Here is a 19,678-nt window from a genome sequence, read left to right on the forward strand (position 1 = left end):
AGATTTGCAGTAGGATGAGTTTGCTCAAATTGTTTTGCTTTCTTCCAGGTCAAAAAACCCACTCAAGAAGCGTATCAGAATGAACTAAAGATTGAGAGTGTAGAACGTTCCTTCATTCTCTCAGCCAGGTAAACTAAAAAACTATGTTTAGATGGGCATTTGCCAGTATTGATAGGGTCAGCCATCTCCAGCATTTTTTTTTTTTTTTTACATTTAGGTTAACAACTAGACTTAACTTTCTCCACTGCTTTTCTTCCTGAACACCATGCAGTTCTCTCTTGGTTTAACATGGAGATAAAATGTCTGAGAGCTAATGCAATCATGTGCTAGACGCACAAAGATAAAAATGTTCTTCTGAATAGAATACTAATGCTGAAAAATGCTTTGCTAAACATTTTTTTAAATGAATGTTTCAAACCTTTTTACAACATTGAAAGGACATAAATCTATGAGGTAGGTGTCATCTCGTTAAAAATGAGGAAGATTAAGTTACAGAAAAATTGAGTTGCTCTCTTAAGGCTATATAGCTGGCAAAGTCATGATACAAATAGAAGATTTTTTGTTTTTAAATCTGTTGTTTTTATACCACATTGCTTTAAACTAGAACTTGCAGTGACTTACATATATAAATCAAGCTATAATACTTTAACATAAATAAAGTCCTAAAAAAAACCCCTGAGGCTGTGAGTCATAAACATATGTTATGGAGTTATTGGCCAAGTGGCAGAAGTGGGTGTCTAGCAGGATTTGACAAGTGAAGGGACAGACAGCAGCCATAGCATGCCATGCCACTGGACCTGGGTAGTGTGTCTGTGCGACCCTGAGACCCAAACCTTTGATGTTATAAAAATAGTAGCAAATATTTTTGTAGCATTTACTTTGTGCCAGGGACTATCCTAAGCACTTTCTGTGTATTAATTTATCGAATCTTCTCAATGACCTTCCAAGGTAAGCTTTCACTATTACACCCATTTAATGGTGAAAAAAGCCACCCTGCTATTAAGTTATCTAGGCTAGGATTTGGATGCAGGCAGCCTGCTTACAGCCATGTCCACACCACTAAAATCAACTAGAGTCTTTGTAGCAGCTAGAATCATAACTAGAACCAATAATTTCTCTGCATCAGGCATGATACTAAACATTTCATATTTATTTTCTCTTTTAATTTCTGTGATAACCAGTGGAATAGGTGTTCTGACCTTCCATATGAGAAAAATGGAGGCTGAAAACATGTCCAATTTAGTCAACTAGTAAGCAGTGGAGCTGAAATTTGAACTTAGGTATATCTGACACTAAATTAATGCTTTTAACCGTAATAATTTTGCCAATGTCCATGGATGTCAGAGACTCAGACCCAAATCAGAGGACCACCAGGGCAGCTGGCTCCCCGGGCCATGTTGCTTTTCTCAGATGGAATGGCCTCCGCTGCCTGACACCAGATCTCAGGAAGACAGAGGATGAAAAATACCGTTTTCAGGCCTTATCAAATTCTCCCCAGCTCCCAGCCAGAGCTGTTACCTTCTGTCCTTCTTTCTGAGTCTGAACAAAAGTGCAAAGAACATCAAGTCCCTGTGCATCAGGCCCTTTGCAGATACTTCAGCTTAGTTCTTAAAATCAGAAAAGTTATTTTCAAAGTTCCCAAGAGGAAACACCTAGAGGAAAGTCAAGTTTTTAATTGCACTTAAGTTTCCTAACTTAAAAAATGTGCTTTGTTAAAAACAAAATTCTATTTCATTAAAGATTAAACACTTAGGAAATGATACTACATCTTTCTTTCTTTCTTAGGTTTCTAATTAGGTAAATGTCTAGATCCATGTTTTTCCAAATAGGTCTCCTAGACTTTAGGATAGTCATTGGGATTTTTAAGTGTGAGGGTAAACCATCTGAGGGTTTTAAGCTAAGAATTGATCTGCTTTAATTTCTATTTTTAAAAGAGCACACTGGTTGCTTTGTAGAAGATAGACCACTGGAGACTAGAGTAGAAGCTGGGAGACCAGGTAAGAGGCTGTAGGTGATGGCGTCTTGATCAAAAGTGATAAGAAGCGGTCAGCCTCAGGTAGGGCTAATAGGATTGCTGATGGATTAAATGTGGGACATGCAGGAGAAATGATAAAAAGTGAAAAGTTCTTGATAAAGGAAAAATAAATCTCCAAGAGAGGATTAGGGTGGCATGGGGGAAGGGAAATGAACACCTCCTGAATCCCCCTGACCACAATAGGCAGGTACTGTGTAACATGGAAAAAGGGTAAGAGGGCCTCATGTGATCTGGTCCTTGTTTGCCTCACCAGTCTGATCTCCATTCACTATTCCTGTACCCACCCCTACGAAACTCTGGCACATTCCACCAGCATGGATCTGCTTATGATTTTCTATGCACGCCAGCCTACTTCACATCCGTCTGCCCTGCACAGGTGGCTACCTCCTCCTGGGATCCATCACTTTGTTCTCTGCCCTGGACCAGGCATTGGGGATACAGTGGAGAATTACAAAGGCCTTTCTCCCCCAAGTTTATAGGTCATTAGGGAAGACACACACTTATCAAATATCAACAAAATCAGTTATTGTAATTTAAGTAATACACAAGAAAACTACCAGTAGATATGAGACTGCAAAGCAAGGGGCCTTGAACTAGATTTGGCAGAGAATGGGCTGTCAGGTTTAGCTTCGCTAAAGAACCCTGTGTGTATTTGATTATGAAGGATAAATAAAAGTGAGTGAGGTAGGAAAGAGGAACGGAAGAGGCTCCTGGTCATTAGGAACAGTGCGTGCAAAGGCCCTAAGGTGGAAAGGAGCATGGCATAGTCAAAGAACTGAAAGGCCAGTGTGGCATGAACGGAGAATGAGAGGAAATGTGACCCAGAATAAGCCTGGAGGGACAGGGAGAAAGATTTTGCAGAAGCATCTTGTGGATTTTGGTCTTTGGCCTGGAAGCCACAGGAAACCACTGAAAGGTTTTTACAAGGGAATGATGTGACCAGACCGGCATTTTTAAAGGAGTATCTGGTTGCTGTGTGGAGAATGGTTTGGGAGGGGAGCTAATGGCGGTGGCTCACTGGACATGAGGATGAGAGAGGCACTGAGAGTGAGCTTCAGCTCGTCCATTGTATTGAGTTGTGATGCCATTTGCCGTAAAAGGGAACATTGGGAGAGGAGTAGCTTTAGGGGAGAGATCAGGAATTTAGTTTCAGATGTGCATAGTGAATGTGAGGGGCCTATGAGTCATCAAAGTGGAGCCATCAAGGAAATAATTTATGTAAGGATCTGAATGTCAGAAGGAAGCCGGACTGGAGGCTTGTATCTGGGAATCATCAGCTTAGAGGTGATAAGCAAAGCTAGGACACTGAATGCAGGCGCACAGAGAAACTAAAGCATTCCCTCTCCAACTCCTATAATTCTTCCAATCCTATCTTAGTCATCACCTCTGCAAAGCCCTCCCTGCTACCTACAGAAGGTAATTTATAATTTCTGTGTTACTTATCTACCTTACATTTATTTTATTATGTGGTAATTACTTGTTTCTGTGTCTCCCCTTAATTACATGTAAGCCCTTACAAATGAGGTGTATTTTGTGTGCAGTTCATGGCTTAGTAGCTAGCTCTTAGTGGGCTCCCAGGAAATGTTACTCAAATGAATTGAACTGAAGCAATGTGGCCTTTCGACCTCAGAGTAGCATGTACAGTTAACACAAGTAGTAAATGGTGTAACAAGGTCTAAAACACCAGAAATCCTTCTGTTGGGGAGTGTTTTTCCCCTTGGAAATTTATCCTAATCAATGGGAAAATGGTACTTTTGAAATATAAATTTGCATTCTGGTAATGTGCACATTCCATAAAGAAAAGAATGCTTGGTTTAACTGTTTTTTGATCCAAGGAAGAAGATTCTGATTCTTCCGCTAACCATGTTACAAAAAGAGAGCTAGAATGTCTCTACTTGATGCTGTGGCAAATGTGTGTGGTCTGTGAGATATGTGTTTTTAAGAGCTGGTAAACATTGTTTTGGCAGGAACCCACACGAGAGAGAGCCAGGAGTGATTAAATGAAAGAACAGCATATGTGACATGATTTGCACAGTGGAACCACATTCCATATGCTCTCAGGGCTCCAGAAAAATCAGACGGCAATTCTCAAATTAGCCATCTGCCTCTCTGTTGCTGTTACTTCTTCCAGTGAAAAAGTGGGGAGGCAGGGACAGAGGGAGGAATGGTAATATTTTAAGAATGTTTGCTTGGAAATCTGAGCATGTGTTTTTAGAGTGCAGTTCTTCAGAAAACATGAACAGAGGCCAGAGATGACACTGTGGTGAAGGGTTCAACCTTTAGCCGCATTTGGGTCTGATACTTACTTATTTTAGTGTAGTCTGTTATTTAAAGCAAATTATCTAACCTTTCATATCCTCAGTTTCCTTATCCGTAAATGGAGATGGTAGATGGTGAAGTTGGGATGGGGATATGTGTAAAATCCAATATATATTCCATGGAGTAGCCCTGAGGAAGAGATATGACATTTGCAAGGCACTTGACACAGTTAACTGACATGTAGTAACTGTTAAATAAATGTCAGCTGGTTGAGACAGTGATGGTCAAATAGTAGAGGTAGCTGAGGCAGGTTTTGTTTGGTTTGGAGAGATGGGGACTGCTTCTGTTTTATTTATTATTGGTATATAATAAAAATTTGAGAAATATACTAGTTTAAAATTTTTATTTGTAAACTGGATGTCTACCTTTTAATAGCCATATGAGTGCAAATCCTAAGTGGCACGTACCATATTTTGCCATGTATAATGTATATGTTTTTGCCCAAATTGTTGAGGGAAAAGTAAGGATGCACATTATACATAAATAGTACTAATTCCATATTTATATAAATATTTTTAATTATTTTATTTATGCTTATGTGTTAAAAGTATAACTCTAGAAAGAATAACAATATCCGTATGCAATGTAGTATCTCTTATAATACAAAAAAGAAGTATCTAAATATAAATAAATGAATAATTGAATTAAAAAATTAAAACAAAATTTTTTTCAAAAGTTTGGATTGAAAGTGTGGGTGCACATTATACCCAGGAGCACGTTATACATGGCAAAATACGGTAACTTAAGAAGGATTATTGGGGGGGAAATCAGTGGTTTCTTAGTATCTAGTATCTCCTTGACCTGCTCTAAGTTCATTGAAATACAAAATATGCCTATTCACACCATTATTTTTTGTAGAATTTTTCTTTTTAAAAATACCATTTGAGAGTTAAAAACCACAACCATCCACGTTTTCAATATCTCACTCAGTGTGACATAAGTTTTTCTATTTTTTTAATATCAACTTTTATTAATAAAATATTTTTGAGTAAAAGTTCAAATATACTTAAAATTAGAGTAAGTACTATAACGAAACCACATATTTGTCACCCAGACTCAAAAATTGTCAAGAAGATTCTGCACAAGTTTTCCTATTTTCTAAAATATTTTAAAACAAATTGCAGATGTCAGGTCATTTCACTCCTACGTCCCTCAGTATGCCTCTCTAAGAAAAATACACAGTCTTACACAATCACATTCCGACTGTTATGATGGATTTTATGATAGAGTTTTAAACGTATTATTAAATTCTCTCTTTATCTCTACAAACACACACCCTAAAATGTGCCTCTCACTCTGGGGTATGCAAAATGCAATGTACTGATGCCAGTGATAATCTGAAATTACCTGCGTTTTGGTGGGGAGAAGGTGTACGAAAGCAGAATAAGAATGCTTTTCTTTGCATAGGCTCTCCCCGTTTGGTCCATTTCCATCTAGATTTGAATCATAGCTCCTGAAGAACTGAGGGTAGGAGCAAAGAATGTGATGACCTGGTTCCGGGTAGAGGCACCCTAACAACTCTAGGCTATTTCCCTTATTAACCACTCCTTAAACATCTCTTTATGGTGACAAAAATGTTTCCTTAACCCACTGCCCTTTCTAGAAAATTTTTGTAGTAGTTACTAATCTAAAAATATTGACTATTATTTAGTATTCTATGATACAAATTTGAGTTTGAAACTTGGTTCTTCGGAATATTTTTAAATTCTAGGAAACTCCTTGGTTATAGAAATAATCATAATTATTAAGTGTGTGACTAGCTTGTAAAACCAAACAGAAATACCTCCAAAGTTAGGAGACTTCAAAAGTCATTCAGTGTAAACAGTACTTTTGGAAAGGCAAAAGGCATTGAATTTGCTAAAGCGCCATGTGTTCTATAATGCCTGCTCTGATTATTTGTGCACATAAACCTCAGAGTTGCTGCCTGTGACCAGCATTGTTGGAGGGTGGTGGAATCTGTTGCCATGGGAGAAGGAAAAGAAGTAAGAAAAATGCAAAGAATAAAAGCTGACATCTGGTTGATGGAACCTTCTTTTGCCCCCAACAGTTCTGCCACAGAAAGGGATGAATGGCTAGAAGCGATTTCCAGGTCAATAGAAGAGTATGCCAAGAAAAGAATCACATTCTGTCCTAGCAGGAGTCTTGATGAGGTATTGTCTTTTCCTTCTTCTTTTTCCTTAATGCATTTTCCTTTTTGTCTTAAAGAAACCTTTCCCAGGGATTTAGAAAAGCAACATGGATTTCACAGAAGAATTGGAGGTCTGTGCGTAATCTCAGAGCTAAACTGTTACCTTTTTAATGTCTCACTGCAGGTCCATGATAGCATGTAGCATATTCGTATTTTTTTCTAGTTATAAAACTTCATTGTATAACATTTAGAAAGTATAGTTTAAGGAAACTAATCAGCTGTCATCGCACTACTACAGGCATCTTTTAAAGTTAATTTTGTATTAGAGGATTGTTAGAATATAGCTAATCTTAATATCCTGAGAACATGAAAAAATAAAATAACCCTGTAGTTCAGCCCGTACCCTTTAATGATACCATCAGCATTGTGAGCCACCACTGCTAAACAAAAGGCTTGAGTCTGCGGCAGTGTGCAGGAGATAACCAGAAGTCATTCTTCCACAGGCCGACTCAGAAAATAAAGAGGACGTTAGTCCCCTTGGATCGAAGGCTCCAATCTGGATTCCTGACACCAGAGCCACAATGTGTATGATCTGCACAAGTGAATTTACCCTGACCTGGAGGCGGCACCACTGCAGGGCCTGCGGAAAGGTTGGCGAGGATAACCCCCGTCTCCATTGTGGTCTTTTAATAGCTCCAGCCTGTAGATAGTGAGGGAGTTTATTTCCCCTTTTACGCCATTGTGTCCGGGGAAAGATACTGAATCATGGATGGTATTTTCTTTCAATATTTCGGCATGGGACAGTCTTGTTAGGGAACTTATTTCCTCCTCCATCAAGGTTATTTTATATTGTCAATAATAGACAATTTTTATTTTAAAAAAACTTACAAATTCACAAATAAGTAGACCCTCGCATATAGATAATTATTTAAACTGCATTTATCTAGATACTTAGTATAGTCTTTACTTCATCGTCGATAGGTTCTGCACAGTAAGTGAATGACTTACAATGAAACCAATTTTACTGTAAGCTAACGGATATAAGCCAGAGTTAAGTTTCTGTGGTATCACATCAAGGTTATAATGAAATGACATTATTCAATGACCTGCTGTATTTAATAGGGGGAACTTTCAGTATTGAAGTTACCACTAGTGATGTTTCTAAGTCTTCATGACCTCATTAGTAAGATGCACATAGTAACAATGACATCAGCGAGTTACTATAAACATTAAATGAGGTCTTATTTAGGGTGCATTCAATATAGGGCTAGGCACCTGGGAAGGTGTAGCAGAGGTGGTCATGGTTACGACAGCGATGATGACAATGACAACAATGATAATGATGATAATACCGTTAACACAGGATGTATTGAGCTCTAGGCACTGTTCAAACATTTTGCACAGATTAACTATTCAGTATATTATTTTTTTGTAGTAAACATTCAGTAATAATCTGTGGCCTCCGTGTCTTCAAGTGGGGTATTGTGTGTGAGTTCATTGCATGCCTGAACTCCACGGAGTTGTTGTTGAGATTCAATGACTATACAAAGGTTTTAAAAAGTAGACAGCACTTATAAAGAGTGAAATACCTGATGGTTTGGATACAAAAATTATTCTAAATTAAATAATTCCAATGTATTTTCAGATTGTATGCCAAGCTTGTTCATCAAATAAGTATGGCTTAGATTACCTGAAAAATCAACCAGCAAGAGTATGTGAACATTGTTTCCAAGAACTGCAGAAATTAGGTAATATATAAGTAAAGACTTAACCCACAATTCCTTTGTTTCCCAGATGCTTTCAAACAGCCTTCTGAAAGAATCATCTTAGACACATTAGCAGTATGATTGGTGATCTCAAAATATTGAGCTTACTGCTTTCTTAGTGTAGGTCTCTTAACAAATATTTAGGGGTTTCCAAGAGAGGTTGGACTGGAGTTTATTTTTAATTCTGAAAGCAGTTTTGCTAAGAATACTAATTATAGAAATATAATTATAGGGTGAAATGCCTAAAACACTTACAAGGGAACCTTAACTTTCAAGTAATTTTGAAGTCCCTAGTTTCACAACTGCCCATTACAAGTCATTTTTATCTACCTGTTAAGTCAGTCCCTATGGAAATATACTGGGTGTCACTTTGTTAGCCTAATTTTGATCGCTTGGACTGATTTAGTGAGGTTTTCTTGTACATCGAAATGTGTGGCTTTTCGCTAAATACAAAATGATAAATCACATTGGCTTACTCGTTATCCACAGGTATCCATCCCTGCAGTCAAGGTAAATGCAACTAGCAGGACTGTTCAGGTCTATATTTGGGAGAGACATCTATAGTTCAATTCCTGAAACCTGTAGGTTCTAAATTTTAAAAAGGTCATCTTTCATTTCCATGAATAGCTTTTCATCAACACATGAGACTATCTAAGTGAATAAAACTAGATGACATACTGTTTCAGAATCTGTATATTGAGTTTGTTATTGTCTGTGTACATATTTTCCAAGAAGACATATTCATCTCATTAATCCTTTGCCAACCTTTATGTTCCTCCATTTGTTTTCTGGGTATATAATATAGGCTGCAAACATTCAAAATTCATTTTTGAATCCTCCTCCCTCATCACCCACACCCATTTGGTCGGTAAATTTTGTCAAACTTGTCTCTGAAAACCTGTCTTTCTCTTGATTTCTTCATCTCATAACAAGGCCTTCATTATCTTTCATCTGGACTACTGTAATAATTTTCTAACAGGTTTTCTTGCTGCAAATCCTTTCTCCTTCCTACTGCCAGATTTATTTTTCTAAATTCAATCTGCTCATGTCATTCTCCAGCCTAAAAGGTCTTTGATTTCCCACTGCCTAAACAATAGTCCGGGTTCCTTAGAACCAGCTTTTTATTCCCAGACTCATTATTCTCCAAATAGATGATCTAATTTCATCTCTGTTTTTGCTTATGCTGACCTCTCTTCATAGAGCTGTCTTCCTCCTCTTTTTTTGCTTGGCAAACTCTCATGTACACCTTAATGGCCAACTCAAACATCTCATTCTCTTCCAAGCTTTTCCTGGACCTGTGCAGTCAAAATTAATTGCTTGCTTGTCTTGTCTTATAACCCCTTTTCTAGCACTTTGTTCATTGTTCTATTACTTGGTCAGGTATCTAGACACTAAATGATGTTAGATTTTTTTTTTTTTTAAGTGAGGAGTGAAGTTTTTAAATTTTCCTCTAAGTTGGTGGTATAGTAACATTTCAGAATTCTAAAGGCACAAAAATAATCCTTTCACATGGTTTAGTGTTGAAAAAGTATAATATCATAGAGAGTGGAAAATTTTCCTCCCACTCAACTTCTGGCCACCAGTCTTCTGTTCCCATCAGTGGCATAAGTTTCTTGCATATCCTTCCATAGATATTTTATGCCCTGTTTATTGATCTGAATTAAATTGAATTGCAGAATGATTACCATTAGCTATATAAGTGCACCTGATTTCTTTTAGATCGCCAGCACTCTCCTAAGATTGGATCTCCCGGAAATCACAAATCTTCAAGTGCCTTATCATCAGTCTTACAAAGTATTCCATCAGGGAGGAAACAGAAAAAAATCCCAGCTGCTCTCAAAGAAGTGAGTGTTTCCATTAAACCTGCAACCTGATAGAGGCTGAATTATTCATACTCATATAATAGACTGTTTTTCATTCATAAAGGAAGACGTCATCTCTCACTACTGTTAAGACGTGCATTTTAATTCTGGTGATGAGGTGTGGCTGATGCCTCACTATCTTGCTCACTCCCATACGACCTGAGTCATTTATAAAATGGCTGCCAGAAGGTTTGCAGAGCATTTCATAGCAATGACAGAAAGTAAAGATAACTTGAACACGTGAATTTTTAAAATTACTTTGAACAGACCCTTAGCAGAGGGAAGAACTCTGCAGAATATTTGGGGCCTCTTATAAACATTTACTGATCTGCACTGTTATTTGTAGGCATTAGTTGCTTATATACAGCTGATGTCACTAATAGTAGGTTGTTTTTCCTTCATACTTAAAAGAAAACGTAAACAGTGGTAATAGGCATCACTGCTATCATATCCCAGTCTGTCAAAATCAGGTGTTCAGTCAGCCAAGTCAGAGATCAGACAGTACTGCCTTTCTGGCAACTCCCGTTTCGATTAGTTTATTAACTAGTTCCACTGGTGCTAGTTTTGTGGCCAGTAGAGTTTTAATTGTATTCTCTTGCTTGATTACTATGTGAAAACAACACACATTTACCATCTCAGGAGTCCAGGCTTAGCTTAGCTGGGGTCCCTGCAGGGCCACAGTCATAGGGTGGGCCATTGTGGAGCTCTCACCGGGAGGCTGACTAGGGAAGGGTTTCATTCCATCCTCACTCAGGTTGTTGGCAGAATTCATTTCCATGCAGTTTTAAGACTGAGGGCCATGGCTTCTTATTTGCTTTACTAGAGGTTGCCCTCAGCTCCTTGCCACATGGGCCTCCCTAGATGGCTTCTTACTTCTTCAAAGCCGGAACAGAAGATAATCTCTAGAGCTCTCTACTAGCAAGATGAAGTCTTATATAATGTAACAACCAGGGTAGTGACATCCGTTACCTCCACCATATACTGTTGGTTCGGAGCAAGTCACAGGTCCTGCCCGCATTCAAGGCGAGGAAATTGTACAACAGAGTGACTTTCAGAGGCAGGGGTCATGAGGAGCCACTTAAGAGTCTGTTTGCCATCCCACTAATAAGGCAATTCCTAAACTTAGCTTTTTATATCTCTATTGTTCATGTATTAACGAGAGAGAGAAACGTTTCAGCTGCCAAATTATAATCACTAAAAGCTTACTACTTTGCTTAGAGATTAAAACATTTTTCGCCTTTTATGAAGTAAAACAAGCTTCTTGTCTTTTAGACCAAAATTTGGGGAGCAGAAACTGATCCTTAAAATCACCATTAATCGTAGAATTTTCTATTTATTTTTCTGTTGGTGTAGTTTTTTGTTGTTGTTATTTCAGGGACAGGGTTAAAGTTTTATGTAATTTTCCCTAATTACCAGAATAAGGAAAGCAATAAACAACATATACAGTCCCCAAAATGGAGCTTTAAAAAAGCCTTTTTGGCCTTTGGAATTACTTTTCTTCTGACAACCCAGAAAACACAGGCAGACCCACTAAGAAACACATATGTGCAAACCAGGTAGACTTCCAAAACTGCTTCTAAGAAGGGTTTTTATCCTCACGGTAATGGCAAGTGTTCCATTTGTACAGTAGCAGACTTTAAAAATAAGCAGTTTCTTTTCTAAACATTATTATGGTTATTGCTTTCAGAACCAATTATCAAAGGCAATTTTATTATTTTAAATTTTTTGGTCTGAACACCATTAAACTATGTATGGGTTTGCTTCCTAGGTATCAGCAAACACTGAAGATTCTTCTATGAGTGGCTATTTGTATAGATCAAAGGGCAATAAAAAACCTTGGAAGCACTTGTGGTTTGTCATAAAAAATAAAGTGCTATACACATACGCTGCAAGCGAGGTAAGATCTGGAATCTAATGATGCATAAATTGGGGGACTTGTTTTATAATGGAAACTGGAAAAAATTATAGTGCTTGTTTAATCTATTTGTTTTACTTTTTTGTTTTGCTTTGCTTTGGGAGGGGGAGATGTTGCTGTTATTTTTTATGTGAACAAGGTCTTTGTTTTGTCTAAAGGGCTCGTACTAAAAAATATTAGGAATTTTCCATAGTATTAAAAATGTAAGTTTACTTTTGTGTCACGTGACTGTCTACCTCACTGAAGGCAGAGGTTCTTATCCTTTCTGCCAAGCTCCGTTGGATCACACCCCTTTGACCACCTCCAGATTATGTTGATCAGGCATCAGCACGGATCATCTAGACTGCCTTTGGGTTATACACAGTTTCTGACTGTTTGCTCTAATACTGCCGTTCTCTCCTGTCTGATTACCATGTGTTCCAACATCTATGAAAACCGCTGCCCTAAGGTCCAAGCTTTTCCTTAGCAGGATGGGGGTGAATCAGCGCTTTTCTAAGCTATGCTTTCTGCATTCATAAAGTGAAAGTAATACAATTACCTACCTCCTGTGGTTGTAGGGAAATACGTAAAATTCAATGTTCGTGAACCCATTGAAAATCATCTAGCACAGTGTCTGGCTCCTAAAGTAGGTGGGAGTGGGTGGATCAATAAATATTGTTGAATAAAGGAAAACTGAATAAGTTGCTAGAATTAATCACATGCATGTATATAAAATGAAATTAGAGTTGTATATATCAGGAGTTTGCACATCTGAATTTTGTATCAGTTTTAAAAATCACCACCCTCTCTGTCTTTTTAAATTAGGATGTGGCAGCTTTGGAGAGTCAGCCTTTACTAGGATTCACTGTCACTCAAGTCAAAGATGAGAATTCAGAGTCTAGAGTATTTCAGTTACTGCACAAAAACATGGTATTTTATGTATTCAAAGCAGATGATGCTCACTCAGCTCAGAAGTAAGTAATTTAGACATTTTTCTTTTACACGTGAAAGTTTGAGTTGTTACTTTAAATGATGGATAGTAAGATAACCTACTCTCAAGCATGGGAACAACTGAGAATTCAAATCAGGATCCAAATTAGAAGGATTTAAGATATTATTCAAACTCTTTAGAATTGTTTCTAAAGAGAGGCAAGAGTGTCTGGAATATTTTCAGGAGGCAGGGGGGAAAGAAAATAGGTGGTTCTGTCCCAAATATTTTGTGTACACACAACCTCTGAGGAAGCAGCATGATGCTGCTCTGCTGAGAGGAAGGAAAGCTGAGGTATTTGACCTTTCCTTCAATCAGGGTAAGAATCTTCTCTTGAAACATTCCAGGACTTGGCAGTCCAATGATTCCATTGTGCCGGGGAACAGCAGGAGTTTAAACAGCTGCTTGCTAACGTCTTTGGGGAAAAGGTCAAACACATTAAGAGACTCTCATGCTGTTCCCAATGACTGAGTAGAAGGGAATAGATTTTATTTTATTTTATTCCATTTCATTTCATTTTATATCAAAATAGATATTTTAGTTGCTGAAGGCTGAAACAGCCTCTTCAAAATTCCAAAAAGAATATTTAGATATCATGAGGTTGCTGAATATAAAGAAGCATAACTCTGTGAAATCAGGGTCCTTTCTGAACAAAACAGTTCAGTTCACCTCTTTTTCATTTGATTTTTATTTTGACCTCAGAAGATACACATTTTTGTTTTCACTAAGAGGTGCTCATGTTTTCTGAAGACTCAAAAAGTGCAGGCAGATATAAATGGATGCTTTAAGTAGCAAGGCTTGTTATTTTCTTAAGGCAATTAAGAATTAATGTACCAGAATTATATATGTTCTGAAAATTAATCAGGTTTAATGTTACAAATACTCTATAAGACTTCTTTTGCCCCAAGTTTGTTAGGGTATCCAGCTGTGAGTAGCTGTTACTCCAAATAATTCCCTTTGTATACTGAATATATTTTAAAATTGTGCCATTTAGCTACTTTTTCTATAAAAATTACTTAAATAGTTGCCCTAATATTTTGTTAGAAATTATATTTCTCGTCATTTTAATCTGTATTCATCACCAACCTGACAAAAATTACTGCTTTTGAATATACATATTTTGCTTATATCTTTAAATTGACAAGATAGAAATGACATCAGGACAGAATTGAAAAAATATAAAATCAAAATATAAAAATCAGGGGAAAAAAGACAGAATTGAATGTAGTTAGGTGAAGGGAATCAGCTTACTTGTAATTTAGAATTAATACAGGCTAAATTATGAGTTTCTCTTTGAAAGTATTAATATCATATGGTTTGCTTTTTTTGCACATCACAGAATAGTAAAATGTGTTCACTTCAATGGAAATTTTTGGCTTTTTAAGAGGTCTTTTTGTGGTATAACATATGCCATTTTCATTTAAAATTTAAATTTTTGAAAACTCTGTCCTTGAAATTAGAACTAATTCTCTCTCATATGCTGTTTTTACTATTTAAAGTGAGTGATTTCACATGTTCCTAGCAAGTTCATAAGCAATTATACTACTAGGGAGGTACTAAGACACAACCTCCAAGGGTCCTCTGGATAATTGCAGCTGTGTGTATTGTCAGATAAAACTTGGTGACTAAAGGATTTAGGAAAGACTTCTCCGAAACTGAGACACTTTTCTATTGCAGGCAGAATTTTGATCACTGGTAGACTAGATGTTAGATTCCCTTTCTTTGAAAATTTTAAGAGCAGGTCTAGATTATGGATGCCCCAAGGAATCTTTGGTTATGGAAGAAAGAGACAGGGACAGAACAGAAAGGGGGTTCAAATAAAGGCCTTTGCAGCTATATCCATTTTCAAAACCAATTAAAGAGGATCATCAGGACTTCATAGAGTTTTTACATGAAATGGCCCCTTCCTCATGCCTCATAGAAATGAGAAGCATTTTACAGGCCAACATTTTGGCCGAATTACCAAATATACAGAATTCCATATACACAGAATTCTAGTTTGCTATTAGAAAGATCTTAAATATGCTGTTAGGGTAACTAGATTCATAGGCACAGCTATTATCTACATTAACATAACACATATTGGATAATTGCATTTTACAAATCTAACAAATTTCTCTTATTAATAGGTGGATAGAAGCATTTCAGGAAGGCACGATATTGTAGCAGTACTGGTTTCATCTTTTCTGTGATTCCAAAAGGGTGGAATATCATCAGAATGGAGTAAAGTACAAAAATTTAATACGAATCAACACTGCCAAGATAAATCCAACCAAAATCTTCATCAAATATAAGAAATTATTTTGTTAGGTATAAGGGAATTTTTTAAATGTATGTTTTTTATGTATGTTATTTATTAAAATTTTTGATGTTTACCTAAGTCAGAATTATTTTCTGAAATTCACACTGAATTCTAAAGTAACTTTTCTTTAGAAACCAGAAAATGTATCTTAATACTGTATGCTGTTTTAACTGTTTATGACATAGTCCACACTGTTTTTTCAATGTATTTTACAGTGTTACATTGCAATAACATTCTCACTAGCAGAAAGTCCTTGTAAATTAAAAAAAGACACATTAAGGAGCAAGTTTCATACAATGTTTGGTTTAGAAATTATGATTATAAAACTGCTTATGATAAAAATGCATGTCTTTACATCAGTAAACTAAGATGAATTTTTGTATTTTTTAATGAAAAACACATGGCCAACTTCTACCTCAGTAACTGTGAAATGAAATTCTAGTCAATTATCTCTAGTATGTCTACTATGATGTACCTCACATCATAATGTTACATCGTCAAGGAAGTAGAGCAGAGAGATAGAATCTGAATTTTTATTTAACTGTATATAAGTAGGAAAGAAGATATTTTGATTTGCAGAGGAACACAAATAATTAATTCTATAGCCTTTACAATAATTAAATCTAATCTTCTTTTAAAATGCTACCAGTTCAACACAAATATAAGGGTGTTGTTTTTTAAAAAAGCCAAATATGGGAAGCATTATATTACATAATGTCCCTTGCTATTATAAGTGTTCTGAGCCCAAGTCAATAGTGGTATTTATGTCTAAAAAGGATGTAATATTTCTTATAATATTGTGCTTTTAAAAATGAACTGGAATTACCATATCAAAAAAGCACAAATTCTAAGCCAGTATTAACTGAAATTGTTTTTGTTTTTTTTTAAAGGTTTTTTACTACCACTTTGTGTTATATCCTCCCTGGTAAATTTTTAAAAGTCTGTTATTTTTTTAACTAGCTGTCAGTGCACTTCATTGGGAAAAATTTATATTCATAATTCCGGTGCACTTACTGTTTAACATAGGAACTACTTTGTAAATAATAGTGATTTGCAGAAGAAAAATGAAATTAATGCTATGGTTCAAGTCATTCCTGATTTTCACAATAACATTTATTGACTGAGCTTAAGCTAAATGTAAATTATCCTGAAAGGCAAGGTTTTTCATATAATGTTTCATTAAAGGGCACAAGAATTTTCCTTTCTTTTTACATAAAGGATTTCCTAATTCACTGTGATATTTATGACTGCCAAGAGCATTACTGAGTGCCTTGCCGAAGCCTTCTGAACGATTGTTATTGCAGCACCACCGTCCCTGTTAGATCTAGAGTTAGCTGCTGTAGTTTTTTCCGGCTGTTGCTTGCTACGGAATCATTTTAAACCCTGTTGCAACTTCACACACCGTCCTCACATGCTATGTCCCCCGTCTTTCTGCTACTGTGGGTAAACCAATACTTTGCAGCTCATTAATTTTAATCAAGATAGCATAAGTAAGGCTCCCATGTTAAAATCTCTGCAGTTTTTAGTATGTCTGTTTTGGATACCAGTATGATGCCTTATGAAGTATTTCCTTCTGCTTCATTGGACCTAACACTTTGCAGAACAATAAGTTGTTTGGAATTCTTCCCCCCTCTTCTTAAGCTCTCAGCTTTCTGGCTACAAGGTTTGTTTTAAACCTCAGAATCTTAAAAAATATCAGGCAGGCTATTCTATCTTTCAGCAGCTGGCCAAATCAAGAACTAGTTATAAATCTAAATATAAGAAGTTGCACAAACTTCTAGTAATTCTCCTAATTATATATGAAACTCACATGATTGTACTAGCTATTGGCTTAGCCCCATGGAGGGTTTTGAAAAACATAAAATATAGCCTTTTGAGGAAGGTATCAGATTACAACCCTCCTCCCCATAAAGATGTTTCAAATGTGGAATAGTATCACATTCCTTTTCCCTCTTATCAATCCTCATAATTTACTAAAGCTGATCAATTATTTATTTAAGCTGGCTAATTCAATGTCCACCAAAAAACCTAATTAGACATTTTGTTGTAAAGCTACTTTGAAAATATCTCTTGATAGCTAACAGTTTAGAGAAAAATGATACATTGGGTACATTCTATAAATGAGGATAAAACGAGGGCTGGTACCTAGATCCTGAGAATTATTACACTGATACATGTGCTTCTTCAGTCAAACTCTTTTCAAGTATCTTCTTTTATTCATAAGAAGAAAGAATAGCAGCTACAAAGCTAAGCCCAAAAGGATTCTGAAAGTAACCAGGACGCCAGGTTAAACTAGGGAAGGCTGACATTCTTAGTGTGTGTCCCCAGCCAGTGTTTCTCCTTGTCCTGTGGCTGCTGTAAATGCAGAGGGCTCACCAGAGCCATAGGAAAACGAGAGGAGATTGGTTATCTTGGACGTCATCTCATGTTTCTGAGCCTCTCTCCGACCTTTGTGCCCGTTCCCTAATGTACCCGATACCCTTCTATTGTCTTTTGCCCAAGGTTCTTAATTCTCTCTTTAACCAAAAGCCTGATTCATTGAGTATGTAGTAGCGTTTCCTAAAAATGAGATCAGCAGAGCAACTTTGTTTAATATAAAGATGCAATGAAACAACTAAGTGAAGAAGACAACTTTAAAGTGTAGTTTTGTTAGCCAAATGTGTACTTTGTATTTGGTTGGTAGAATATATTCAGAAATAGGGAAAGCCTGGTATTTAGTAATTTAGTTAAAATGTAAATGTTAACACAGCATATGTTCATATGTCTTGGAATGTGCTTTCATTGTATTGTCTTTGAAGTCTGAGGCACAGTGTAGTCAAATGTAGTCACTGGGATTTCCAGAAGTAAATCCTATTTTTCTTATATTATACGTTCCTTGAAAGCAGATGCTATGTCTAATATGTCAGTTTCTCACAAAATACCTACCTTGTGTCTTTTAAGAGATAGTATTTGTTGAATATTGTTTGAATAAGTTTCTTCTACAATGACAGGATTCTTGTCATCTACATCTCAAACACAGCCCCCAAAATGCCCTCCTTTCAACCCAGCCCTTAGACCTACTCATTACACCATCATGCGAGGTAACATTTGCAACTACTTGGACACCTACACATGGGTCCGTAAGTATTTTAAACTTTACATCACTAAAATTCAGCTTTCTTTTCAATCTGTTTATTTTCTTCAGTAATAGAAAAACACCATTCTAGGCTCTCTAGTCGGACTCCAAGTCTCAACAGAGCGCACTGCAATTGCTCTTGTACCCTGTCACTGCCCTTCTGGTGTTGCATAGACCCTGGTCAAGTCCCAATGATTGAAGTAACTCTTCTCCCAATTGCAGTGCCTTCCTTGCATGGTCCCATTTTAAACACTGCCAGAGCCATGCAGGGGTGTCCAACCTATGGACCGTGGGCCACATGCAGCCCAGGATGGCCATGAATGTGGCCCAGCACACATCATAAATTTACTTAAAACCTTTTTTTGTTGTTTTTGTTCATCAGTTTTCATTAGTGTTTGTGTATTTAACATGTGGCCCAAGACAACGCTCTTCTTCCAGTGTGGCCCAGAGACACCAAAAGGCTGGACACCCCGTCTAAGTTTGCACAAACCCGTGTCCAGCCTTCAGACTATAGCATAGCTCTAGTTTCATCACTGCTCTTCAGCTTTCACTGGCTTCCCAGTGGCTTGGCATGGAACCCTTTTCCTCAGATATCACACACTCCCACTAACACTCACCCCACCTTTCTCTCTTCACCCTCTTCTCCACCCCCATTTCTGCCTGTTTATCCAAGACTTCTCTGTGAAGTTGACCCTTGTCCTTCTTTTCCCTATTCCTTCTCCCCTCTTTCTTCAGACTAGATCTAGTCTCTCCTTTCTCTATGCTGTCATATAGCCCTTAGATCTTAAAACAGTCTTTCTTATGGTACTAATCACATCCGGTCTTTGAGAACAGCAACTGTATCTTGTTCATTTGAGCATTTCCCTCAGCATGTGGCAGGGTGCCTCTCATGCACTGATGCTTGGTATTTGCTTGGTAAATTAAATTACTTCTAATGGATCACGTTTGATTTTTTTTTTTTTTTTTAGTGTCCTAATACACAAATATCACTCAGGAGCCTATACCACTTTTGAATGTTATTTTCTAAAGGAAAATCTTATTACCTAAAACTTTCTCCCCCTTTAATAAGAGAGATGAATAATTTTTTTTTAAGATAAAGGTGGTAGTAAATTTTCAAAAAGCCTCAATATATCAAATTCCTTTTTATTTTTGGTTGAGGGAGGAGGTTTAAAAGGGGGGGGGCTGCCTTTTATATGTTGGTCATAGCATCTTAAGAACCAATTTTGAAATGCTATTGTTTTTTAAATGATTTGTGAATTTCTAGAAACT

General features: G+C 36.8%; 1 protein-coding gene across 1 annotated transcript in view; it reads left to right on the top strand.

Moving 5' to 3' along the window:
• FGD6 (FYVE, RhoGEF and PH domain containing 6) overlaps positions 1 to 15,378 on the top strand; it is a 100,548-nt gene extending 85,170 nt beyond the window's left edge. Inside the window, exons 14-21 of the mRNA XM_054574695.1 lie at positions 49 to 128; positions 6,402 to 6,504; positions 6,986 to 7,132; positions 8,128 to 8,230; positions 9,968 to 10,092; positions 11,879 to 12,007; positions 12,830 to 12,978; positions 15,122 to 15,378. Coding sequence (XP_054430670.1) covers positions 49 to 128; positions 6,402 to 6,504; positions 6,986 to 7,132; positions 8,128 to 8,230; positions 9,968 to 10,092; positions 11,879 to 12,007; positions 12,830 to 12,978; positions 15,122 to 15,158 — 873 coding nt within the window. The 3' untranslated portion in view covers positions 15,159 to 15,378. The remainder of the gene's footprint in view (positions 1 to 48; positions 129 to 6,401; positions 6,505 to 6,985; positions 7,133 to 8,127; positions 8,231 to 9,967; positions 10,093 to 11,878; positions 12,008 to 12,829; positions 12,979 to 15,121) is intronic.
• The last annotated feature ends 4,300 nt before the right edge of the window (positions 15,379 to 19,678 follow it).

This window comes from Pteronotus mesoamericanus, unplaced genomic scaffold, assembly GCF_021234165.1.
Source record: "Pteronotus mesoamericanus isolate MK-2021 breed Mesoamerican mustached bat unplaced genomic scaffold, CSHL_Meso_final contig_263, whole genome shotgun sequence".
Classification (NCBI taxonomy): Eukaryota; Metazoa; Chordata; class Mammalia; order Chiroptera; family Mormoopidae; genus Pteronotus; species Pteronotus mesoamericanus.